The sequence below is a fragment of the Suncus etruscus genome, chromosome 3 (genome assembly GCF_024139225.1).
Source record: "Suncus etruscus isolate mSunEtr1 chromosome 3, mSunEtr1.pri.cur, whole genome shotgun sequence".
Taxonomy (NCBI): domain Eukaryota; kingdom Metazoa; phylum Chordata; class Mammalia; order Eulipotyphla; family Soricidae; genus Suncus; species Suncus etruscus.
The window spans coordinates 46902851-46925387 of NC_064850.1; the positions used below are offsets into that span (position 1 = coordinate 46902851).

The 22537-nt window shown below is 41.8% G+C and overlaps 2 protein-coding genes across 2 annotated transcripts in view; one reads left to right on the top strand and one right to left on the bottom strand.

The window, feature by feature from the left end:
* Window positions 1-22537, top strand: part of PROX1 (prospero homeobox 1) — a 612185-nt gene that overhangs the window by 313061 nt on the left and 276587 nt on the right. The gene's annotated exons all lie outside the window — the stretch shown is intronic.
* On the bottom strand, window positions 21490-22443 carry LOC126003353 (C1GALT1-specific chaperone 1-like). Its single transcript, XM_049769537.1, has one exon. The coding sequence runs from the start codon at window positions 22441-22443 to the stop codon at window positions 21490-21492; it is 954 nt and encodes a 317-aa protein (XP_049625494.1).

Consider the following 22537-nt stretch of genomic DNA (forward strand, 5'->3'; position numbering starts at 1 on the left):
ATTTACATATCAAAGGAATAGGTGATAGGAAAGAAGCAGCTGGGAACACCTTGTTTTAGAATGTGAACTCCCTTAGCCCTGTGATCCAATTCAAACTTGCTCTGAGGAAGGCATCACATCATCACCCCTTGTACCTGAAGAAGTGACTTGGCATCCAGTTGAGGGAATGGAGAAGCTGCTTTGTCCCACCAGGCCCAGCACCTTGTGGGTCCCCAATAAATGTGTCAGAAGAGCCCAGCAACCTGATCACTCCCCGATTGCCTTCAGAATTTTATATATAGCTCCCAACTCTTGTTTCCTGGGCCCAAACCTCAGGGACCACATCTGGCTAGAAAATGGGATTGTTGGTGTGCAAAAAGCTGACACAGCCCTGTTCCAGCTTCTCGACCTTCAGTGAACCCCTTAATCCAGCTCTCACTTTAGCATGATTTTGCCCAATTTGTCTGAAACATTGGCATGCTTAGCCAGATCCACTCTCTCCTGACCCTCAATAACCTCCATCTCTGCCTGGATGCCAACAATTTAAGACTTCAGATAAGTTTGGCCCCCTATGCCGGCAGGTAGTGAGCTTTCAGGCCCTATGCCAGCCACAAGGAGTGGATGTTTGGACCTGAACCTCAGCCCTGTCTCATGATCCTGTCCCTGGACCAGGTGATAGCACTTCAAGCCTCCTGCCTCCAGGAGGTTTGCATTGCTCCTGCCAAGGTCAGTACCATGGGGAGTCACAGGTTGGATGGAAGGACTCCAGCAGGACAGCAGTGGCTTTTGGGGATGGCTGCTTTGGCCTGTAGTCCCTTGTGCAGGCAGGGGGGCAGCATGTGACAGGAGGCCCGAAAACCCTGTTTCCTGCAGCAGTGTCATTTCACAGCAGAAACGTTTTATTCTAGGGAAGCCCCATTGAGTTGCCCCTTTTCTTGCAGGGCTCCTGTGTCTGAAAACTCACTGCAAAAACAAAGGCACCAGGAAGTCCTTTCGGGTGTTTTCCTGTGTTGTTCTGCCTTTGGAGCAAACTTGTGTGAAAGATGTCAAAAGGTCTAGGTTTGGGTGTGTGTGTCTATGTCTCTCTGTGTGGGGGCTCTCAATGCCAGGAGTCCCTCCTGACCACCCTGGGCCAACCCAGTGCATGGTTCAATAGAAGGGTTCAAGGATGTGGTACTGCTGGGGATTATCTTGGTCACTCTGAGGATGCTCCAAGGGACCATGTGGTCTCTAAGGGATTGAACCTGATTCAGTCACATGCAAAATCTGTACAAATCTAAGTTCCTCAATTTATTCTTTTTAGTTTCAGTTTTTGATGGGGGTGACACATAAGGTTGTATTCAGGGCTCATTCCTGGCTCTGTGCTCAAGGGTCACTCCTGGTGATGCTTGGAACACCTATGAAACTCCATCCCCTGTACTAGTTCTCTGTCCCTGAGGCACCCTGATTTATTTCAGACCACAACACAGGTGCTCTGTGTTGGTCTGAGCATGGCTGACCCGAGGCTCAAGACATTAGGGTTCACTGCTCAACTCAGGCCCCCATGCAAAATCTCATCCATTTCTATTCAGGAACACTGAGGAGCACTGAGGGTTAATTCAGGAACACTGAGGGTCCTTAGGACCATCAGTTGTGACTCAAGAAAGGCATAAACAAAGTTCTGGGCCTGGCTCCAAGCAGATTTTTTTATGGCCTTCCATGCCCAAGCCTGATCCTGAGCTTAGTTCTAGGCTGCTGCTTCCCTCATGTTTTGTCCCGTTTTGTATGTTTGCCACAGAGGTGGCCCATTGCTTCCGGAGCTTCATAATTTAGTCATAATTAGGGTGCAGAGTCTGGGAATAACAGCCCTATTTTACTTGGCTGCCCTGGATTGGAGTCTCTGATTCACAGAAAGAGGAGCAGGAGCATGCCTAGGGCTGAGACATTCCCACTACCATTGTCTGGTTCCCTCACTTCTATGGTATGTTTCATGTTCTTTCCAAACCTAGGGGTCACCGTGACATTTCCCTGGTCCCCCACTCTGATCTCGAACTGAACTGTAATTTTCTTTGGTCTCAAGGCCTTTCCCTTTGAGTTCTGGTGAAAGGGTCACCAGAAACCAAAAGCAGGAAAGCAGATCAGAGCCCTTCAGCCCCCAATGCTTCCTGCCTGGACAAGGCCCCTATAGCACCTCAGGGGAGAGATTCTTCCCTTGGGGAAGGATGTAGCTGGTGTTGTAGGGAGATGAACTGTCACATTCAGACATTGTCAGAGAACTTCAGAAAGGGGACTCAGAGGTTGGGACTCCACTGAGCATTGTCCAGCGCCTGGAATGCCTGTTTTTCTGCCATCAGAGAAAAGATGCTAGTTATCCAGTTATGTGGCCAAGAGCTCAGAGCCGGCCCAGCAGAGACATGGTGAGGACTGAGTGCCATCTTTGCTGCCCCTGGTACCCCTCAGGCCACAACTTGCCACCTCCTGACTGTGTGATTCTTGTGTCTGCCTGAGGAAAGGGCTCTTTGGCATGTGTGAGGCCCTTAGTTTGGTTTGATTTTCTAGGACACCCCCCCCCCCTCTCTCCTCTCTCTCTCCTCTCTCTCTCTCCTCTCTCTCTCTCATAAGAAGACACCCAGCTATTAACCTAAAACAAAGTTGTTCCCCATCTTCCTCTTTTTAAATCTCTTTTTTGATATATAAAGATCCACCTGGATCTTTCTTATATATTATTATATATAATATATAATAGGATCTATATTATTATATATATTATATAATATAATATAATATATAAATATTATATATTTATATACCCCCCTCCTGGCATTGGGAATTGATTTGATAAAGAAAGAGGAGTTCTGGCTTTTGGATCAGGAAGAGAGCACAAGGCAAAAGACCATTGACTTCACACAAACACAATACACACTTTTTTTTTTCTAATTCTATATATAATTCAGATGAAAATCTTGACTGTCTTTCAGTTTGTTTTGGAGCCACATGGCAGATTTTAGGGCTTCTTCATGGCTCTGCACTCAGGAATCTCCCCTGGCAGTGCTCAGGGAACCTAGGGGGATGCTGGAGACAAACACCCTGCCTGCTCTGTGATTGCTCTGGCCAGCTCAAAATAGCAGGAAAGGCTGATTTGGGGGTGTAACCAATTTCTACCTGCAGCAGTTTGAGGATCCCCCCCCCCTTTTTTATGGAGAGGAAGTGGTTCCCTTTGGTTCTGGACTTTTGGTTTTCTTTGTCTACAGGAAGCAAAGTAACTAAGAGAAGGCTGCTGGGATCGAGCTCCGAGCATTGTACCTCAGCAGAGCCCATGGCTAGTGCCTTGCTCTGTTCTGCCCCCACATATTTGTGCTATTCATGGAGGAGCCTGGACTTCTGACCTTCCTTTCATCTCCCCAGGCTGCCTCTCTGAAGGGCCTGAGGGGAAAGGTTCAGAGAAAGTGTGTGCCAAGCCCTGGGGATTCCTGCAGCTGGGCAGGGCTTGTCTTTCTGTCCTGGGTCTCTGACTCTTTGGAGCATCTGATTCTTTATTCAGAGAGCTGGAGCCCAGGAAGGTGGGAGCAGGGAGCTGTGGGGGAGCTGAGGCCTTTCCTTCCAAAGCTTAGTTCCCTCAGATCATGGCATGGGATCCAGGCAGCCTTTCTCTTCCCCTATTTTCCCCCTAAGTTCCCAAGTTTTCCTTCACTGTGGGCTCTTGCCGAAGCAATTGCAGGTGGTCATTTAGCCCTGAGAGGGATGGGGTGGTAGGGTGTGCACTCATCTCTGTTCACACAGATGCTTTCACGTCAGGCCAAGGGACAGGCTGTTAAGATAGCCTAGTGGAGAGGACATTTGCCTAGCAGGTTTCACTTCTATTCCTGACACCAAATATGGTTGCCTGAGCACTGCCAGGGGTGATCCCTGAGTGCAGAGCCAGGAATAAGCCCTGAGCACCACCACTGGGTAGGGACTAAAAGCAAAACAAAATAAAAGTCTAGGATGGGTGAGGAGATAAGACAGCAGGAAAAACATTTTCCTTGTTCACAGTCAACTGGCCTCAACTTCCCTTAAAATAAGTGCCTGAGCTCTTCCAGGAGTGATCTCTGAGTATAGAGCTAGGAATAACCACCGAGCTCCACCGGGTGTGGTCCCAAAACCAAAACCAAAAAATCAAATCAGACTATGGGATTGAGGCCCTTTTGTTTTTTCCCAATCTGCCTCCTTCTCTCCATCTCTCGGCATCTTTCATGATCTTGAATATTAGCCCTTTGTCAGACCTGGGTGAGTGATGACCTTCTCCCTTTTGTGATTTTTTTTTTTTTTTGGTTTTTCGGGCCACACCCTTTTGATGCTCAGGGGTTACTCCTGGCTAAGCACTCAGAAATTGCCCCTGGCTTGTGGGGACCATATGGGACTCCGGGGGATCGAACCGCAGTTCTTCCTTGGCTAGCACTTGCAAGGCAGACACCTTACCTCTAGCGCCACCTCACCGGCCTTACCTTCTCCCTTTTGGAGGCAGATATTTGGTTTTATATTTATTTTGGGTTTTTGGGCCACAATCAGAAGTGCTCAGGAAACACTCCTGGTAGTGTGCAGGGAACTATATATGGTACCTGGAATCAAACCTGGGTTGGCTGTATGCAAGGCAAGTGCTCTACCCACTGTATCATCTCTCTGGCCCATGATCTTGATTTTTTTTTTTTTTTTTAGCTCTAGGTTCTTTGTGTATTTGTTTTTCCTTTCACTTGTTTGGAGCAAGTTCATAACAATTACTGGTGCAATTGCAGACATTTTATTTATAAGGAGATTCATGGGGCTGGTGTTGATTGGTTAAAATCCAGAGCTGCAGGAAACCAGTTTGATCTTATTGTAGTTATCTTGTGCAGTGCCACTGCAGATAGAGACCTACAATTAAAGTGCTGCAAGGGCTTAGATGAGAATTCCATGGCAGATGGAGGCTTCAGTAGTCCGGGGGAAGCATCAGTCTCTCAATGCTAGGTGATATTTTTAGGGTCCAAATAGAACCTCTGTGGCCTTGAATAAATGCACCCCAACGTACCAGGCTCCTCTAAAGAAAGAAATATGACCTAAATAGGAGGTATCTTTTAGGGTAATTGTGTACTTTTTCTGTTTCCTGAGATTCCTTCAGTCTCTGCTGGCTTTTTAATATGTGGTTTTAATTTTGCAACACAACACTCCAGAGATCCATGACTTTTTATTTTTTCTTGGAAAAGTATCGTAGAGGATCCAAGGCTTAGTTGAGTTGCCTGCTACTGCCCCCCCCCCCCCAATCCGACACCCCCCCTCTCCAATCACACCTATTGCACTTGGGTGAAAATCCTCTTGCAAGGTTTGGATGCTAATGTAGGATTTACTTCTCACATCGATATGCTCCTGGATCTCAATTTTCTCTGAGGAAAGGGGGGGCTGGGCCCTGGCTTAATCTCTAAGGCTCTGTGGAGTTTACAGAGGAGAAAGAAATGGTCTCCCTGCAATAATCAGGCCAACGATTGTGTTTGTGTTTTCTGAGGCAGTGCTGAACATGTGGAAAGATGGCCAGGAGAATGGCAAAAAAAAGTGTTCACCAAGGGAGCCATGATTGCTGGCAAAACACCCTCTCAGGTGATAGCATCAGGAATGCCAACCTTGTGTGCCTTAGTCTGGATGTAGGTACATAATGAAAGCAATGAGAGGGTACTTGATTGCTGAATCCTGGAAAAGAGAGAAGAGCACAGAAGCTGACATTGGGGAAGGAACAGTATTTACACTACCCATTAGTGTCCCTTCTGTCTTGTTAAAATCAAATTTCCTATACTGACATTTCTGATTACATGGTAGGTGGCAGTGATCGGATTATCTTTGGTAAAGTTCGGCTTTTTTTTTTTTTTTTTTTCATTTTCTTTTTCTTTTCTTTTCTTGGGTCATACTTGGCAGTGTGCTCAGAGCTCTTTCCTGGCTCTGCTCAGGGATCATGCCTAGTGGGACTTTCGGGGTTAGATGAGTTTCCTGGAACCAACTTGGGTTAGTCACATGCAAGACAAGTGCCCTCCCACCACATTATGTCTCTGGCTCTCAAAGTCTGCCTTTTGCGACTTGGTCAGAAAGCTTTGTTGATGAGCCTTTTTTTAAATTTCTTTTACCAGTAGACAGCAAGGAGTCAGCCTGAGATGATGAGCGAGTTCTCCTTTAGCCTCTGGATCTGTTACTCTAACAATCTTGGCTCTATGACCTTGGTCCAGAGTGGTGGTCTATCCTGCATCTTCTTTGGGAGGGGGTGTGTGTGTCTGTTCCCAACTCATTACCTTCTGCCTTCCTTATTGCTCTCTGGATGCCAGTACTTTCCATGCCTTTGCTGAATTGTTAACTTCCTGTGCTTCAGTATTTTATGTGGTTTTGTGGGCTTCTGAGTGTTAAAGGGAAGGTTCCATCATTGACGTAGGCCTGGCGCTGATCTTATGTCAGTCCATAAGACTGAGCCAGGTCGTTGCATCTTGCCTTAGTTCATCCATGTTCACTGCTGCTGATGTCCCTTCAGAACCTTGACTGACTTTCCTGCTCTGCACACTCCATGCATAGACAGTTCTTGTTTTCTGCCTTGCTTTTAGCGTGCTTTGCCACCACATACATTCTCCTGGCTGTGTCTTGTATGGACAAGATGGGATCTGGAGTAGGGTGAGGGTTAGGTTAGGTCTGAGCCCAGAATGGGGAGGCTGGATTTGACAAGATTTTCTCTTGTGATTGAAACCCTCTTGGTAATGGATAGTAGAGCCTGTATTTATGATTTAGGATGTTTTTTGGGTACTCAGGGCCTATACATGACTCTGTGCTTAGGAATCATGCCTAAAAATGTTCAGGGGACCATGTGTTCAGGATAGGCCTTCAGTCAGCTGCATGCAAGGTGAAGGATTTAGCACTTACCTCATCTCTCTGATTTTGGGAGGCCACATCTGCCCTCAACTGGTGCGGTTGGTACTAATCACATGGTTACACTGGGCCCTCACTTGGCTTGACTTGCAAGGCCAGGCCTTCTCAGAATGCTGAGTTCTTTGCATGGACCTGCCATATGAGATTCCTGGAAGTGATCTGCTCTTGTGGTTTTGCTCTCTGAGGCTGCTTTTAGTTTTTCTTACATCTGCAAATTCAGATAATAATGCATATCTTATGGGGTTTTATCAGAGACTGTATGCAAAGCATCTGGTTTATGTCTGTCAAGTAATAAATCTTTCTAGAAAAGCTCTCCCTCCTTTGTACTTGAGGTAATCTGGTCCTTCTCACACACTTCTGGATCCTTCCTTCCATTCCATTTTCCCTTTCTTTTCCTCAATCCTTCCTTCCCTTCCTTCCTTCCCTCCTTCCTTCCCTCCTCCCTTCCCCCCTCCTTCCTTCCCTCCCTCCTTCCCTCCTTCCTTCCCTCCCTCCCTCCTTCCCTCCTTCCTTCCCTCCCTCCCTCCCTCCCTCCCTCTCTCCCTTCCTTCCTTCCTTCCTTCCTTCCTTCCTCCTTCCTTCCTTCCTTCCTTCCTTCCTTCCTTCCTTCCTTCCCTCCCTCCCTCCCTCCCTCCCTCCCTCCCTCCCTCCCTCCCTTCCTTCCTTCCTTCCTTCCTTCCTTCCTTCCTTCCTTCCTTCCTTCCTTCCTTCCTTGCTTCCTTCCTTCCTTCCTTCCTTCCTTCCTTCCTTCCTTCCTTCCTTCCTTCCTTCCTTCCTTTCTCGAGACAGATGTTCAAAGTGAGAGAAAGCTATGCTCCTTCTCTCTCCACATGACAGAAGAGAAATTCATAGTGATAAGAAGACCTTGTCTCAGGTCTACAGAATATAAACCACAGAGACAGCATCCATATGCTTCAACTGAAAGTTGTGGATGCAGAGATAAAGGAGGAGTTGGAAATGGAGAAAAGAAAGAAAGGCAGGTTGGAGGTTGCATTACTAATGAGTTGGATGAAATCAACAGCTTTGTGGTCAACTTGGGTTAGCACTGAGGTAACTGACAACACATCCATGGTAGGACTTAAGTGAAGTCCAGCCATCACTGTCTGTGTGTGGGTGATTTCCAGAGTCACATCTGCCAGGAGTCCTGACAGGTGGGGATGTTGTGGAAATGGTGATGGGAAGGTGAGGGGCATCACAGGACGGAATGTCCCTTGAAAGTATAGAAAGGCAAAGGCAATAGACTGACTCAGATTATGTGTTTAAGAGAATGCAGAGAATTTGAAAGTGACAGCTAAAAAGTGTTCTCAGCACTGCCCTCTGAAGTCTGTCAACATTCGAGCATCCAGTGGCCACACATCTTCTGGACTCCAGTCCTGTGGTCCCTAAGTTTTTTCCAGCCAGGACTTCAGGGGACTCTTGCTCTATGTTGACAGAGGGCTCTGTAGGAATTTATTCTTCCTCTGCCCCGGTCAGCTATCCTGTCTTTCGAAGTCTCTAACACGCCACCTGCCCTCTTCATTTAACAGAATTGGGTGCTAATGTTGTTCTAACACCCTCCCCCCCCCAAATCCTATTGTGACAGTATGCAATATGATTTGAGTGGTAAAGTGAGACCTTGCCTCTTATAGGTGGGAGTGTATACTCTTGAGATTCCAATCCTCATAGATATTTAACTACATCAGCAAATACAGGTTGATCTCTTCTTAAGATGTGTTTAAGTATAGTTAAATGCTCTTGAAATGGATTAGAACATTTTAAAAAATGGCCAAAATAAGAAACAGAAATGCAACCTCTGATTTTCTTCAAAAAAGAGCAAAAATATTGATGAGCTCATGGCTGTTTCATAAGGGCTAGCCTAGACACACACTGTCACTAGGTACCATTTTTCCCTTGGTTTCAAATAATTTCATCATGTTTTAGAGCCTTCAAATATTTACACTGATGAATGATATATAAAGCTAGGGAAAAATAGCTACAACTGTGTCTTTTAATTTCTAATTTATAGTCTGCAGCTGGAGCTGAGAGAGTTCAATACAAAGGGAATGCTGAGGCCGTAAGTCTTTCAATGTGCTGATAAAAACTCACATTTGTGAATGGCGAATAGGGCCCTTTCATCTGAGCATTACTTTAGGCTGGAAATTTTATGTTGTATCTTCTCCTTTTATTTATTTTTTTTAGTTCAATCCTCATCTTTCTTTCCTGAAATGACAGTGAAAAAAATGTTGCATGAAAATGTTCTGAATATCTTGTTCTGTAAATTCGTCACTACAGATCTCTCCTTTGCAAGACCAAATCTGTAACTTGCTCATGTTCCATGCTTCAGAAAAATCTAGAAATGGAGTCATCATACATTTGCTGCTCGGTGCCACTCCCATGCTTTTAAATGAACATTCTTTTCCTTTGTTCCAAGTCTGTTTTGTGATTCTTGGGTTTTTGATTTCAGAGCTTTGGACATACACTTTGTATTGATCTTACCAATAATGATTATAGGGCAAATTAGGTAACAACCCAGGTAACTTGCTCTGATGCTGACTTTGATGATTCTTTAAGCTGCAATCTGTGTATGGCTACAGTTTATTTACTTTCTTTTTTCTTTTCTTTTTTTTTTTTTTTTTTTTAGTTTTTGGGCCACACCCGGCGGTGCTCAGGGGTTACTCCTGGCTGTCTGCTCAGAAATAGCTCCTGGTAGGCACGGGGGATCATATGGGACACTAGGATTTAAATCAACCACCTTTTGTCCTGGATCGGCAGCTTGCAAGGCAAATGCCGCTGTGCTATCTCTCTGGGCCCCAGTTTGTTTACTTTCTACTCATTCTTTACAGCAGATTTTCTCTTGTTAGCCTCACAGCTCAAGTCCCTAAGTCCTTCAAGGCTCTAGGCTCTCATTCTTCTGTATCCCTTTGGGTCAAAAACCATCTTCACATCCAGCTCAGTGTCCAGTGTAAAGGAACTTGTGGAACAAATTCTACTTTTTGGTGCAGGATTGGCCTTCCTATATCAAGAAGAAAGAAACTCATGCTGTTTTCCTGGGGGAAATACTACATGCTTCTTCAGACAGCGCTATTTTGGGCAGGCTATGTTCTATCCTTCTGCACTGAAAAGTTTCCTGCTGGAATTTGCCTGGTTTCCATATGCTAAGCTCTTTAGGGAGGCAATTTTAGAGCCTTAATCCTGCTTTATTTTGAACACAAAAAATACAAATTTTCTTTGCAAGGGTGTGAACAGAAGCAAAAATATTTTGAAAAAACTTTTAGCAACTTCAGCATTCAATTTGCTTTTGTTTATTGCATGCTGAGGCAAAACTGTTTTCTTGAAATGGCATCATCAGTTGATAATCCTTTTATTAATGAAACATTACGATAATTCTTCATAATATTTGTTCACAGAGAAAGTGAATATTCAAGGGCTGCAAAGGGTGTGGGGAAAAGAGCCAAAGAATAGCTTTGCTAAGCTGGTTCCATCATGATTGCCTTGAACACTGAAATGTTCTGATCTACCCCAGAACAAGGCATTGAGGAATGGAGGATGTGGTCTTGCCCACTATGCAATGAATATTAAAGTCCAAATAAATTTGGTTGGGGGGGGGGCTTGAGGAGAGGAGCTTTCTCTGTGCTGGGTTGGGTTGGACTTGAAGGGAAATGACTAAGGTGCTATGAAGAGCAAAAAGGTATTTGGGATGATAAGATTATTTTCTTTTGCTCTTCTTGACTTGTTTGATCTTTTAGATCTGTAAATTTTTTACCCTGTCAAGACAATAATGCTGCCATTTATGAGCCCTGCTTTGTTTTGAAGGAGAGACATGATTAGTTAACTTCATCTACTATAACCAACTCCCAATGGCTGGATACATTTTTACAGTCACTGTATATATTTCTTACAGTTCTGTTGTCTGAAATTCTGGATCAAGGTGCAGATCTGGGTTTGGGTGGAGTCTTCTTCCAGGTTTACACACAGATCCCTTCTCCCTGTATGTTGCATGGGAGAGAAAGAGGGAGTGAGAGGGAGAGAAAGTTCTTGGTTATCTCTTATTGGACACAAATTCTACTGGCTCGGGTTTTACTTAATAGACCTCATTTAACCATAATCACTTCCTTAGAGCCCCTAACTTCAAATATAAGCACAGTGATATTAGGAACATAATATATGAATTTGGGAGAATACAATTCTACCCATAATAATGATCAACTCGATTTATTGTCTGGAGTGTAAGGTCTTCTAAGAGAGGAACCATATTTATGTTCTTTTCTTTTGCTATAATGCATTTTCTTTTTCCACCAGCTTCTGCATTTGTTTAGTAAGGACTCATGACTCTGTTTTGGAGTTACTGAAAACAGTGTGTGCTTGAAGATTCACTGAGGTGAATGATGAGCTAAAGAAGCTGCATTCAATTAACCTGGTCACAGTACTCACAACCAATTAAGTGATTTGAATGGGTTGACTAGGGTTTAGAATAGATGGAATAACTGCTGGTATGTATCAAACCTTTGCATCTTTTGACATGTTGACTTATGAAGTGGAAATAAGACAGAATTTAGGCTTCTTAAGATGACATTAAATGCCACTACTATATGAGTGTTTTTTTAAAAGTAACTTAAAATTTAAAAATAACTTAACTTAAAAATAATATAAAACAGTTTTTTTTTGTTTTGTTTTTGGGTCACACCCGGCGGTGCTCAGGGGTTACTCCTGGCTGTCTGCTCAGAAATAGCTTGTGGCAGGCACGGGGGACCATATGGAACATCGGGATTCGAACCAACCACCTTTGGTCCTGGATCGGCTGCTTGCAAGGCAAACGCTGCTGTACTGTCTCTCCAGGCCCCCAAACAGTTAAATTTTTAGAATAATATTTAACCTACTATAATACTAAAGTCAATTTGGAAGACCTGATGCATAAAATAAAAAAACAATTCTCATGGAAAAATATTGTATCTCTTCACTAGCTTTATTTCTTGTTAGTACAAAAATAAATACTTTAGGGGCCGGGAAGGTGGCACTAGAGGTAAGGTGTCTGCCTTGCAAGCGCTAGCGTAGGATGGACCGCGGTTTGATCCCCCCATGTCCTATATGGTTCCCCCAAGCCAGGAGCGATTTCTGAGCGCATAGCCAGGAGTAACCCCTGAGCGTCAAACGGGTGTGTCCCAAAAACCAAAAAAAAAAAAATGAATACTTCAATAAACATGCATAAACTGATCGTCAGGGAGATGCAAATCAAAACTACTATGAGGTACCACCTCACACCACTGAGATTGGCACACATCACAAAAAAGGAAAACAAGCAGTGCTGGCGGGGATGTGGAGAGAAAGGAACTCTTTTTCACTGCTGGTGGGAATGCCATCTAGTACAACCTTTATGGAAAGTGATATGGAGATTCCTTCACAAACTGGAAATTGAGCTTCCATACGATCCAGCTATACCACTCCTAGGAATATACCCAAGGAACACAAAAATACAATACAAAAATCCCTTCCTTACTCCTATATTCATTGCAGCGCTATTTACAATAGCCAGACTCTGGAAACAACCAAGATGCCCTTCAACAGATGAGTGGCTAAAGAAACTGTGGTACATATACACAATGGAATACTATGCAGCCATCAGGAAAGATGAAGTCATGAAATTTTCCTATACATGGATGTACATGGAATCTATTATGGCTAAAGAAACTGTGGTACATATACACAATGGAATACTATGCAGCCATCAGGAGAGATGAAGTTATGAAATTTTCCTATACATGGATGTACATGGAATCTATTATGCTGAGTGAAGTAAGTCAGAGGGAGAGAGAAAGACGCAGAATGGTTTCACTCATCTATGGGCTTTAAGAAAAACGAAAGACATTTTTAACAATATCTCAGAGACAAGAGAGATGAGGGCTGGTAGGTGCAGCTCATGACATGAAGCTCATCACATAGAGTGATGAGTGCAGTTGGAGAGAGGACTACACTAAAAACTACAATGTGAATGAATGAGGGAAGTAGAAAGCCTGTCTTGAGTACAGGTGTAGGGGGGTGGGAAGGAGGGAGATCTGGGAAATTGGTGGTGGGAATGTTGCACTGGTGAAGGGGGGTGTTCTGTACATGACTGTAATCATACAACTATAATCATGTTTGTAATCATGGTGTTTAAATAAAGATAATTATAAAAAAAAGAATTAAAATTTTTTACTTATACTTGTTTGACAAGTATTTTTACCTACCTTTTTATATTTATATCAAAGCAATCTTGAACTAGAACATTACAGAAATTTCAAGTATGCAATCATTAAAAAATAAATATATGTTTAAGAGCCATGAAGTTGACCATAAAAAGTCTCATTTTATCCTTCACCACCAATTTTCTCCCTTTAGTCTGATTTATAAACCCCTTCCCCTTTCCTTTCTGGTAATTGATACTTGATCCTATAGTTCTAAGTTTACTTTTGTTTTAATTTGTTCATCAGCTGTTTTTTCTCTCTCCCATGTGTGATGGGCTCACAGGCGTGTCTTCTGCTGTCTGATGCTCCACTAAGCACGTGACCTTGAAGGGTCATTCATGTTTTTGCTAATGGCATGTTCACGTCTTTTTCTTTACAGCTGAGTGATATTTTATTGTCCACAGACATTATATCATCTTTACTTGCTGATTTTGATTGCGTTTTGTTCTTGATTATTATAAACAAGACCAGAGGTGTGGCTTAATGATGTAGCTCATGCTTCACATGGATAAAGCTTGGGGTTCAAACCATAGCACCTCAAAAATAAGCTACTATGGCATCATATAAGATAACACCCAGCTATTAACGCAAAATAAAGGTGTTCCCTCAACTTCCTCCTTCTGTTAAACCTATTCCTTTGATATGTAAAATCCCACATGGATCACTCAACTTTCCCTTGCCTGATGAATTTTGTACTGGATTAATAAAAAAAGGTCAGTTTGGCTTTGGCACGCAGAGAGACCATGAGGGAGAAGCCACTGATTCTATGACTTTTTCTTGACTGACTTGGTTTATTAATTCTTTGTGGTTACCTGTTTTCAAATCCTTCTGCCTGGGGCAATTTTACAACGTGGGTATTTCTTTATATGCTAACATAGGATTTGAATTAATATATTTTTATTAATATATTTTTTATTTTATTAATATATTAGTATATTTTTGGTGTGAAGCAAGGTAGGTTTTAGAGTGAAACTTGCTTAGAAAGATGTGAGGAAAAAAGAAAGATGTGAGAAGAGAGAGAGAGAAACAGAGACAGAGAGATACAAAGAGAGACAGAGAGATACAAAGAGAGACAGAGACTGAGAAAGAGAAAGAGAGGAAGGTGTTTAAGAGAGAACATGGGCTTCTCCAGAGTGGAAGCAGGCAAGCAGAGAAACATTGAGACAAGCAATTGAGATATGTGCTTAAGAGAGAACATGGGCTTTAAGAAAAGGTGTATGAATGTATTTATATTTTGAGGATAAGTACCTAGAAGTGGGCAAATAGAACAACAGGCGGACTTTTTGTTTCTAATTTTAGGACTCTCCAACTAGCTTTCTACAAAGGCCCATCATCTCCATTCACACCAACAGTATATAATGACTCCTTTCTTTCCACGTCTTCTCCCAGGCCTCTGCTTTTATTGTCTGTTGATTGAAAGCTATTTTAATGACTGTGAGGTTGCTGTTCTCAAATAATAAAAAAAATACTGAGCATCTTTTTATGTGCCCTCATGGTGGACCCTTTTCTGCATTGCTCAGGGCCTAGAGTTCCCTTATGGCAATTCTTGGCCAACTGGACAGGCAGTTCAGTGTAGCATTGCTCAGGCCTTGGAATACTGAGGATCACTAGGACTGCTGGGGATGACTAGGACTGCTGGTGGTTTTCAGGGGATCATGTGGTGCCAAAGATTGAGCTAGGGTTGGTCACTTGCCTGGAATATTCCTTAATCCCTGTACTATCTCTGCTCCTCATGTGCCTGCATTGTGTCTATATGTCTTCTTTGTAGAAATGCCTATTCTCTGCTTGCTTTTAAGTTTTTTTTAAATGTTAGCACTTACAAGTTATCTATTTTGATTATTAACCCTTTATCAGGTTAAGCTGTATGATGTGAAAATTTCTATTTCCCATTAAATAGGATGACTTTTGGTTTTGATGCAATTTCTTTTTTTGGGGGGGGAGATCACACCTGGCATCGCTCAAGGGTTACTCCTGGCTCCACGCTCAGAAATCACTCCTGGCAGGCTCAAGGGACCATATGGGATGCCGGGATTCAAACCAATGGCCTTCTGTATGAAAGGCAAACGTCTTACCTCCATGCTATCTCTCCGGCCCCTTTTTACTTTTTTTTTTTAATGCAATTTCTAAAGCTACTGCTCAATGTACTTCTATTTGTTTAATTTTGTGTTGTTCCCTTACCATTGGAACTGCTCCCCAAAGACTGATATGAAGGGATGTATCACCTATATTCTCTGTCATGTATTTCATAGCTCTAGTGTCTATTCCCACTTTAATCCATTTTGAATCAATTATGAACATGGGTTCAGATAGCATTTTAGTATTAGCCTTTTGCATGTGAACTATTCATTTCCCCCCACACTGAAGAAATTATCTAGGTTCTTGGTTCCTTTGATGTAAAGTATATATGCAATGTTACTTTGGGGCTCTTAAGTCTATATCCTTCTTTATTGTGCTTGTGTTTATTCCAATTCTGTGCTGTTTTAATTATTATCACTTTGTAGTCTAGTTTGAAGTCAGAGGGGTATGATTATTTTCACTTTTGGTCTTTGCCCCTAGGAATGTTCTTGCTATGTGGGGTCTTTTGTGATCCCAGGCACATGTCCCTCTGTTTTAGTTCTATTTTTGTGAAGAATGCCACTGGACATTGGCACTCTGTTTCTCATTTTGGACTCCAGGCATCTCTCTCTATCTACCTACTGTCCAGTGTCATGGGGTTCACCTCCATGCCCCTTTAGTTTAGATTGTGTTGGTTGTCCTACTGTAAGTTTCCCTCCAAATTGTTGGACCCTCTCATTAGCCTATCTTCTATTTGATTGTCTATTCTTCCTCTTTAGAGCAAAAAAGCAAGGAGCTTCCTATATTTCTGTCATGGTGATTTCCTCTGAAATTCCCTTTTATAAGCAAATGATCTCACATTAGTCTATATAAAAGAATTCTTACAAGATGAAGTAGGAAGCTACTGCAAAATATTTTTTCAAGATTGACAATAGTTAGCAATTCAGCTAATACTTTTCTTAATAAAATATGTTAAGGTTTAACTAGTTGATGTTAAATTAATTCATCATCAATTGCATAACTCAAGATAATGTCACAAGAAGAGACATTGGGAACTACTAGGGGGAAGAATCTTGCATATCAATGGGTAGTTTCTCTGTTCTTAGCTGACCTTTGACTTTTTTTGGTCCTTGAATTAAACATTATTATAAACTTGTGACTCATCTGGATTTTAAATTGCATCAGGAGCAATCTTTAGAATAAACATTGAATTTTAATATGCATATTTTTCTTGTGGGCGAATTGAACATTTTAGATTTTAGAACCCCATAATTCATTTTCTATTTTTTGAATGGAAATATGAGCAGAGGGCAAGACCCTATCTTTCTTTTATCAGTTCTCTCTGTGTTATCTGGTTTTGGGTTCAATGAGATCATCCTAAAAAGGTTAAGTGACTCAGAAATACAAGATGCTCTTAGTTCTGTGTTTTGTTCAGAGCCATTCCCAAGAGAGGATGTTGAAGATTCTAGTCAGGTTAACCAGCAGTAATTCAGACTTGTGCAATTGTTCGCCATGTAGATGCAAGGAGAACAGGGCACTGTGACTCTTGCATTATGGCACACATGAACAGAAAATAATCCATGTACATCTGTTATTTTTCAGTTATTTACAATAGATATGAGTGACACAAGACTAGAGAGTAACACAAACAATAAAATTAAGAGCTCAACCCTGTGGTGTAAATTGTAAACACAAGAGATTCAGAGAGAGGAGACATGAGTGTGGTTTGGAGGAACTGAGACATACCACAGAATATTCTGGGAATTTTGCTACTGAAGGGAAAACATAACTCTGTCATTAGATGATAAGATGTGTGTATATGCACATGGAGGAAGTTTCTGCACAGACGAGGAGAAGCCCTGACATCCCTTGATAGTGGGACTTGTTGGATCTATTGGTATCTGATTGGAGAAGATCAGTCTGGTGGGATAAAACCTGAAAAGTGTTTTTATTTTACAGAACATTAGTCTACACAGATAGTGAGTTGTTCTAGAAGTAGGTTTGTTTATCATGTTAATTTTGGAAACTATTTGAATGAGAGTTGTGAATAAATAATGGGAGAGTTTTGGCAGTTCTGGTAGTAGAATCTTGGAAAAGTGTTAATTTGTTGAGCTTCTAAGGCCTCCATCACCTGTCTTTTATCCAATTAATTAGTCTTTCGTAATTAATTAGTTCTTCCTTTTCAGCATTTGCCCTTGCATCAGCAGAATATGCACTCAAGACCATTCATTCTGGTTTGGTCTATAAACTTATACCTTCCTATCTTTTGCTGAGATGAAAATTTTATTTTTAAAACATGACCTCTGTTCATAACATGTTGATAAAGACTTGCTGTCTCTTGCATCTTGTTTTGTGGTTTTCTTTGATCCCCTTTTTTTTGGAGTTTGACAATGTAACGAATCTGTTGCATTTTCCATTCATTCCTTCCTTATAATGTTCCTTATATTACTTCTATTTTGGTATACTCATATTTTAGTAGAAATATACCAAAATACTCATAAGATATATTCAGTACATATAAGTTGTCACTGGACTGACATTATAATGTGTAATCTGGGATGCTTTTTGATTGCTTTGAAATTTAAGTGGTCACAGGTGCTCTGAAGGCCACTCCTACTGACCTTTGCCAACAGGCCAGATGGTGCAACTCTTGGGACAAAGGATGTGGAGTTGTGCAGGTCTTGTGCTACCAGGGACCACCAGGGCCACCCCTATAGTGTTCAGGGCATACTTGATAGTTCTGGGAAGTCACATAATATTTGGATACAAAATTGGGTTCTAGCTCATGTGAAGCACTGAGCTATCTATGACCACTGAATTGCCTCCCTGACCTGCTTTTATAACAATAATGCAGGGGTCTCAAACTCCCGGCCCACGGGCTGTTTGGGCCCTCTGTACAACATTTTGTGGCCCACGACTGGCCTTCAAATATCCCAGTATTCGTAATTATTTGCTTACCGAATAATTGCAATAAAAATCGCATTAGTAAGAAAAAATTGCATTAAACATTCACATACCCCATATGCAAATGTTTAATGCGATTTTTTCCTTACTAATGTGATTTTTTCCCCTTACTAATGCGATTCTTTATTGCGAATATTCAGAAAGCAAATAATCGCGAATACTTTGCGCCTAGCGCAGACGTCATTTCCGCTGCTCCTTCCCGCTGTCCCTTGCATTATCGGAGGCCTAAGGGAGAGAAGGGAGAGAAGTTTATTACAGAATTAGATTTTGTCATACCTTCATCATAACTTCATCAAAGCCTGCAGTGAAGAGAAAGATTGATGACAAGCACAGACAATTTCAGGAAAAGTGGGAGACGCAGTATTTCTTTGTTGAGCACAGGGGCATCCCCACATGTCTTACTTGCTCAGAGAAAGTTGCAGTGCACAAGGAATACAACTTGAAACGCCATTGTTCAACTAAACATGCTGAGGAATGTGCAAAATATCAAGGAAGTGAGAGAGCCAAGCGGGTTGCCAGTCTTAAAGCATGCCTAATGAGGCAACAAGATTTCTTCAAGAAAGCAACCAAAGAGAATGTTGCATCAGTCGAAGCTAGTTACATGGTTAGTGAGATGATTGCTAAGGCAGGGAAACCATTCACAGAAGGAGAGTTTGTTAAAAAAAATGCATGTTACAGGCTGCAAGTATTATCTGTCCAGAAAAGAAAGGTCAGCCTTTCTGCCTTGCACGCAATAACCTAGGACTGAAACGTGATTTGATCCCCCTGCATCCCATATGGTCCCCCAAGCCAGGAGCGATTTCTGAGTGCATAACCAGGAGTAACCCCTGAGTGTCAGCAGGTGTGGCCCAAAAACCAAAACCAAAATAAAAATAAAAGGTGGTAATGTTTTAATTTTGGAAGTAAAAAATTCAAGTGGTTTATCATTTAAATGATCAGTGTTTGCTAAAGCAAGTAAACCAGTTAATAACCTTTTTTAGCCACACCCGGTGGTGCTCAGGATTACTCCTGGCTCTGTGCTCAGAAATCGCTCCTGGCAGGCTCGGGGGACCATATGGGATACCAGGAATTGAACCTGAATCCATCCCAGGTCAGCAGCGTGCAAGACAAGTGCCCTACCGCTGTACTATCTCTCTGGCCCCAAGTTAATAACTTTCTTTCTCTAAGGCGATGGGTGCTGTGTACTGCTTTTAAAAAGTTAACTAACTTTGTGACAATTTTGCCCACTAGATTAGTTATTTGATTGTTTGATTTTCCCCTTGTGAGATCTGTTTTATAAGCAATACTAGTATAAGAGTAACTCTGTATAGATTTCACGTTTATACCAAGTTACGGGAAATGTTGGACTTTATTCATTGGCCCCCAGATGCACCAACAATATCTTGTGGCATTGCTTCTCTTTTGCATAGGCACATTAAAATGGGAAAATAATACATATGCAAACAAGTTCTTATCTAATAGAGATGGGAACACAAATTTGGTAATGTAATTAGGCCTTTTACCCTGAACATTGGCATAATAATTTGGCTCAGGCCTCAGAAGAATGGGCATCGCCCACACACACCTGAACAATGGATACCATCTATGGAAACAACCACAATTGTCTTTAACATTACCAGGATCCAAGCCTCTACCAGAGAAGACCTACCACTGCTTTGGCATTGACTTACTCTAAAGAGTGCTCCCAACACCCAGGCGACTCAGCAGCAGTCTGCATGCAGGGCAGATCGCTCTGCATTTAATGATATGCTGAAATTAGAGGATGCTCCACATCAGCCTGACATCAATGAGAGAAATGCACAGAATCCAGAGTCTTTAAATATAAGAGTCTGATACCAACAATAGCTAAAGTGTGAAAAAGTTTCACCGGGACCTTAAGAATGACTGGAGTTGGATAGACTGGTATGCCTGGAACCCAGAGTCTGTTTTATGCCAATAAACTTATGGGGTGAGGCCTTTTTGTAATCAGGTCAAGGATTTTTTTTTTCCATTTTTTCCATTTTCTCCAATGCAAACATTGGCGATTGCCACTATCACACCTTTACTATATTTTTTTACTCTTATCCTTTAAGGAAAAAAAATACAACTTACTGAACTTAAAAACAAATTACTGTAGTAGAATGCCTGTCTCAGATACAGGTAGGGGATGGAAAGGGGGGAGGGGGTAATGTTGCACTGGTGAAGGGGGGTGTTCTGGTTATGACTGTAACCCAAATATGATCATGTTACTTAAATAAAAATATATTGAAAAAAGGAATAAGCTAAAAAAAGTTAACTAACTTTGAATCATTTTTTACAACTATATGACATCATATGTAGGTTAATACATTACCTATTTCTTTTGTACTTTCTTGATAGCAATTACTTCTATATATTTTTTTGAGAACCTGCTTTGACTTGTTGTTTTATTTTCACATTTGTTATTTCTTTTTTCTTTACCATTTATTTGAAAACAAGCCACTATTAAAACTGGGAATTTAAATTTACCAGAGACAATCACCTGTTTGGACTGAATTTCTTCTTTTTTGTTTTTTGTTTTTTGGACCACACCTGGTGATACTCAGGAGTTTCTCCTGGCTTTGCACTCAGAAATCTCTCCTGGCTTGGGGACCATATGGGATGCCAGGGATCAAACTGAGGTCCGTCCTGGGTCAGCCATGTGCAAGGCAAGAGCCCTACCGCTGTGCTACCACTACAGCCCCAAGAAATTTTTTGCTCAGAATTGTGCTTTACTTTTGGAAGTTAGAAATTTGTCTTACTTCCTTACAAATTTAGTAATGCAGTTAAAAGGATAAACTATTTTATTGAGCATGTAGAAGGGTTTTTGGCTTTTAATGTACATGTTAGAATGAAAATGCAGGAGCTGGGGAGATAGCTTAGGAGGTGGAACATCTACTGGAACTCCAGTTTGATCCCTATCACCATAAACTCTTCTGAGTGAGGTTCTGCAAAAAAAAAAATGTACCTACTATATAATTTTTTCCCAAAAGAAACACACAATTGAGTTTTATTTAAATCACAAACTCACAGCTAGAGACCCATTCACATATGTTAGAAATCTAACAAAGAAATCATTTGTGTAACTAATGAGAAAAGTACCAGGTTTTTAATGTATGAACATTAAAATTAAAACATTATCACAAAAATATCTATATATATTTTATTTGCAAAATTATAACTCTCAAAGGCATTTTAACACACTTGGAAAGTTCATGTTTTAAGGCAATTCTGTTTCCAAAGACACTACTCAACTTTAGTATGCAATTTGACTACTACCACCAAATTAGACTAAAGGACAAAAAAAAAAAAAGGTAAAAATATGGCTGTTGAACATATGTCCTTGTACTACAAAAAAGATAACACCCTTTCTCTTTAGTCATCACAAACAAGTTTTTTTTTTCATTTCTCAGTCACTGTTAGAACCATTTGGAGGTAAGAAAAGCAACTCATCCTTGAAAACATGCCCAAATGCCCTGAGCCGATATACTCCATACATCATCACATGCATTTGGTTAGGAGACAGTCCACTGAAAGTCACAGCCATATCTGAACAGCATCCTTCAATTACCTTGTTGCCATGATGCGGCATTGCCTCTTGAATAAGCAGCCTTACACTTTTGGTATTAAAAACATCCTTTCCTTTAGAATCTTCTGCATTTTCTGCTAATACTCCAGTATATTTCAGGCAGAAAGCCAGCTGCATATCTCCAGGTAAGGACCCAAAAAGTCCTCTTCTTTTAGGACACTTTTCAGGGTCTATCAGAAGGCTATTGAGTCTTCTCACTGCTTCTCGACTTAAGAGAATTCCTCCGTTCACGCTTATATACTCAAGCTCTCCAGATTTTATAGCATGGCCCAGATAGAAAGGTTGTGCAGGATCCTTTGTTAACAAAAAATACTTTAGGTTTTCAATCACAGCGAAAGTATCAGGGAGTATCAGGAAGAACCAATTGTAGTCTTCTTGGTGATGATCGAAGGCGTACTTGTAGGCAGCCTTCATCACTAACCAAGGTTCACTCACATTCACGTTCACCGACTCCAACTCTTTTACGTCTTCGGAACTGAAGAATTCTGCCTTATCACAGTGTGTGATCCACGAGTCCTTCACTGCAGCCCAGAGCAGCAGATCTTGAGGACTTACCAGAACCATGCAGTAGACTGAAGTACTGGACTGGAGGTTGGCATTGGCTTCCCATGCCAGGTGTCTGAGCTCTTGGCCTGGTGCTTGTAGGTGGTGATGCTCATGGTGGGTCCTTTGCTTTTCATGGCCTTGCCTGATGGACCCGAACATGGTGATCAAAGAAAAGACACAGCAGCCCAGCACCATCCCTCTGAGAAACCAAGTGATTTCTGGCAGCATCTTTCCGGAGTCCTGGAGGACCGTTCAGGGATGCTCGGCGCAGGCGCAACAGGCACGCTGGCAACATTCTGGCACCTCCGGGTCGTGTGTCAGT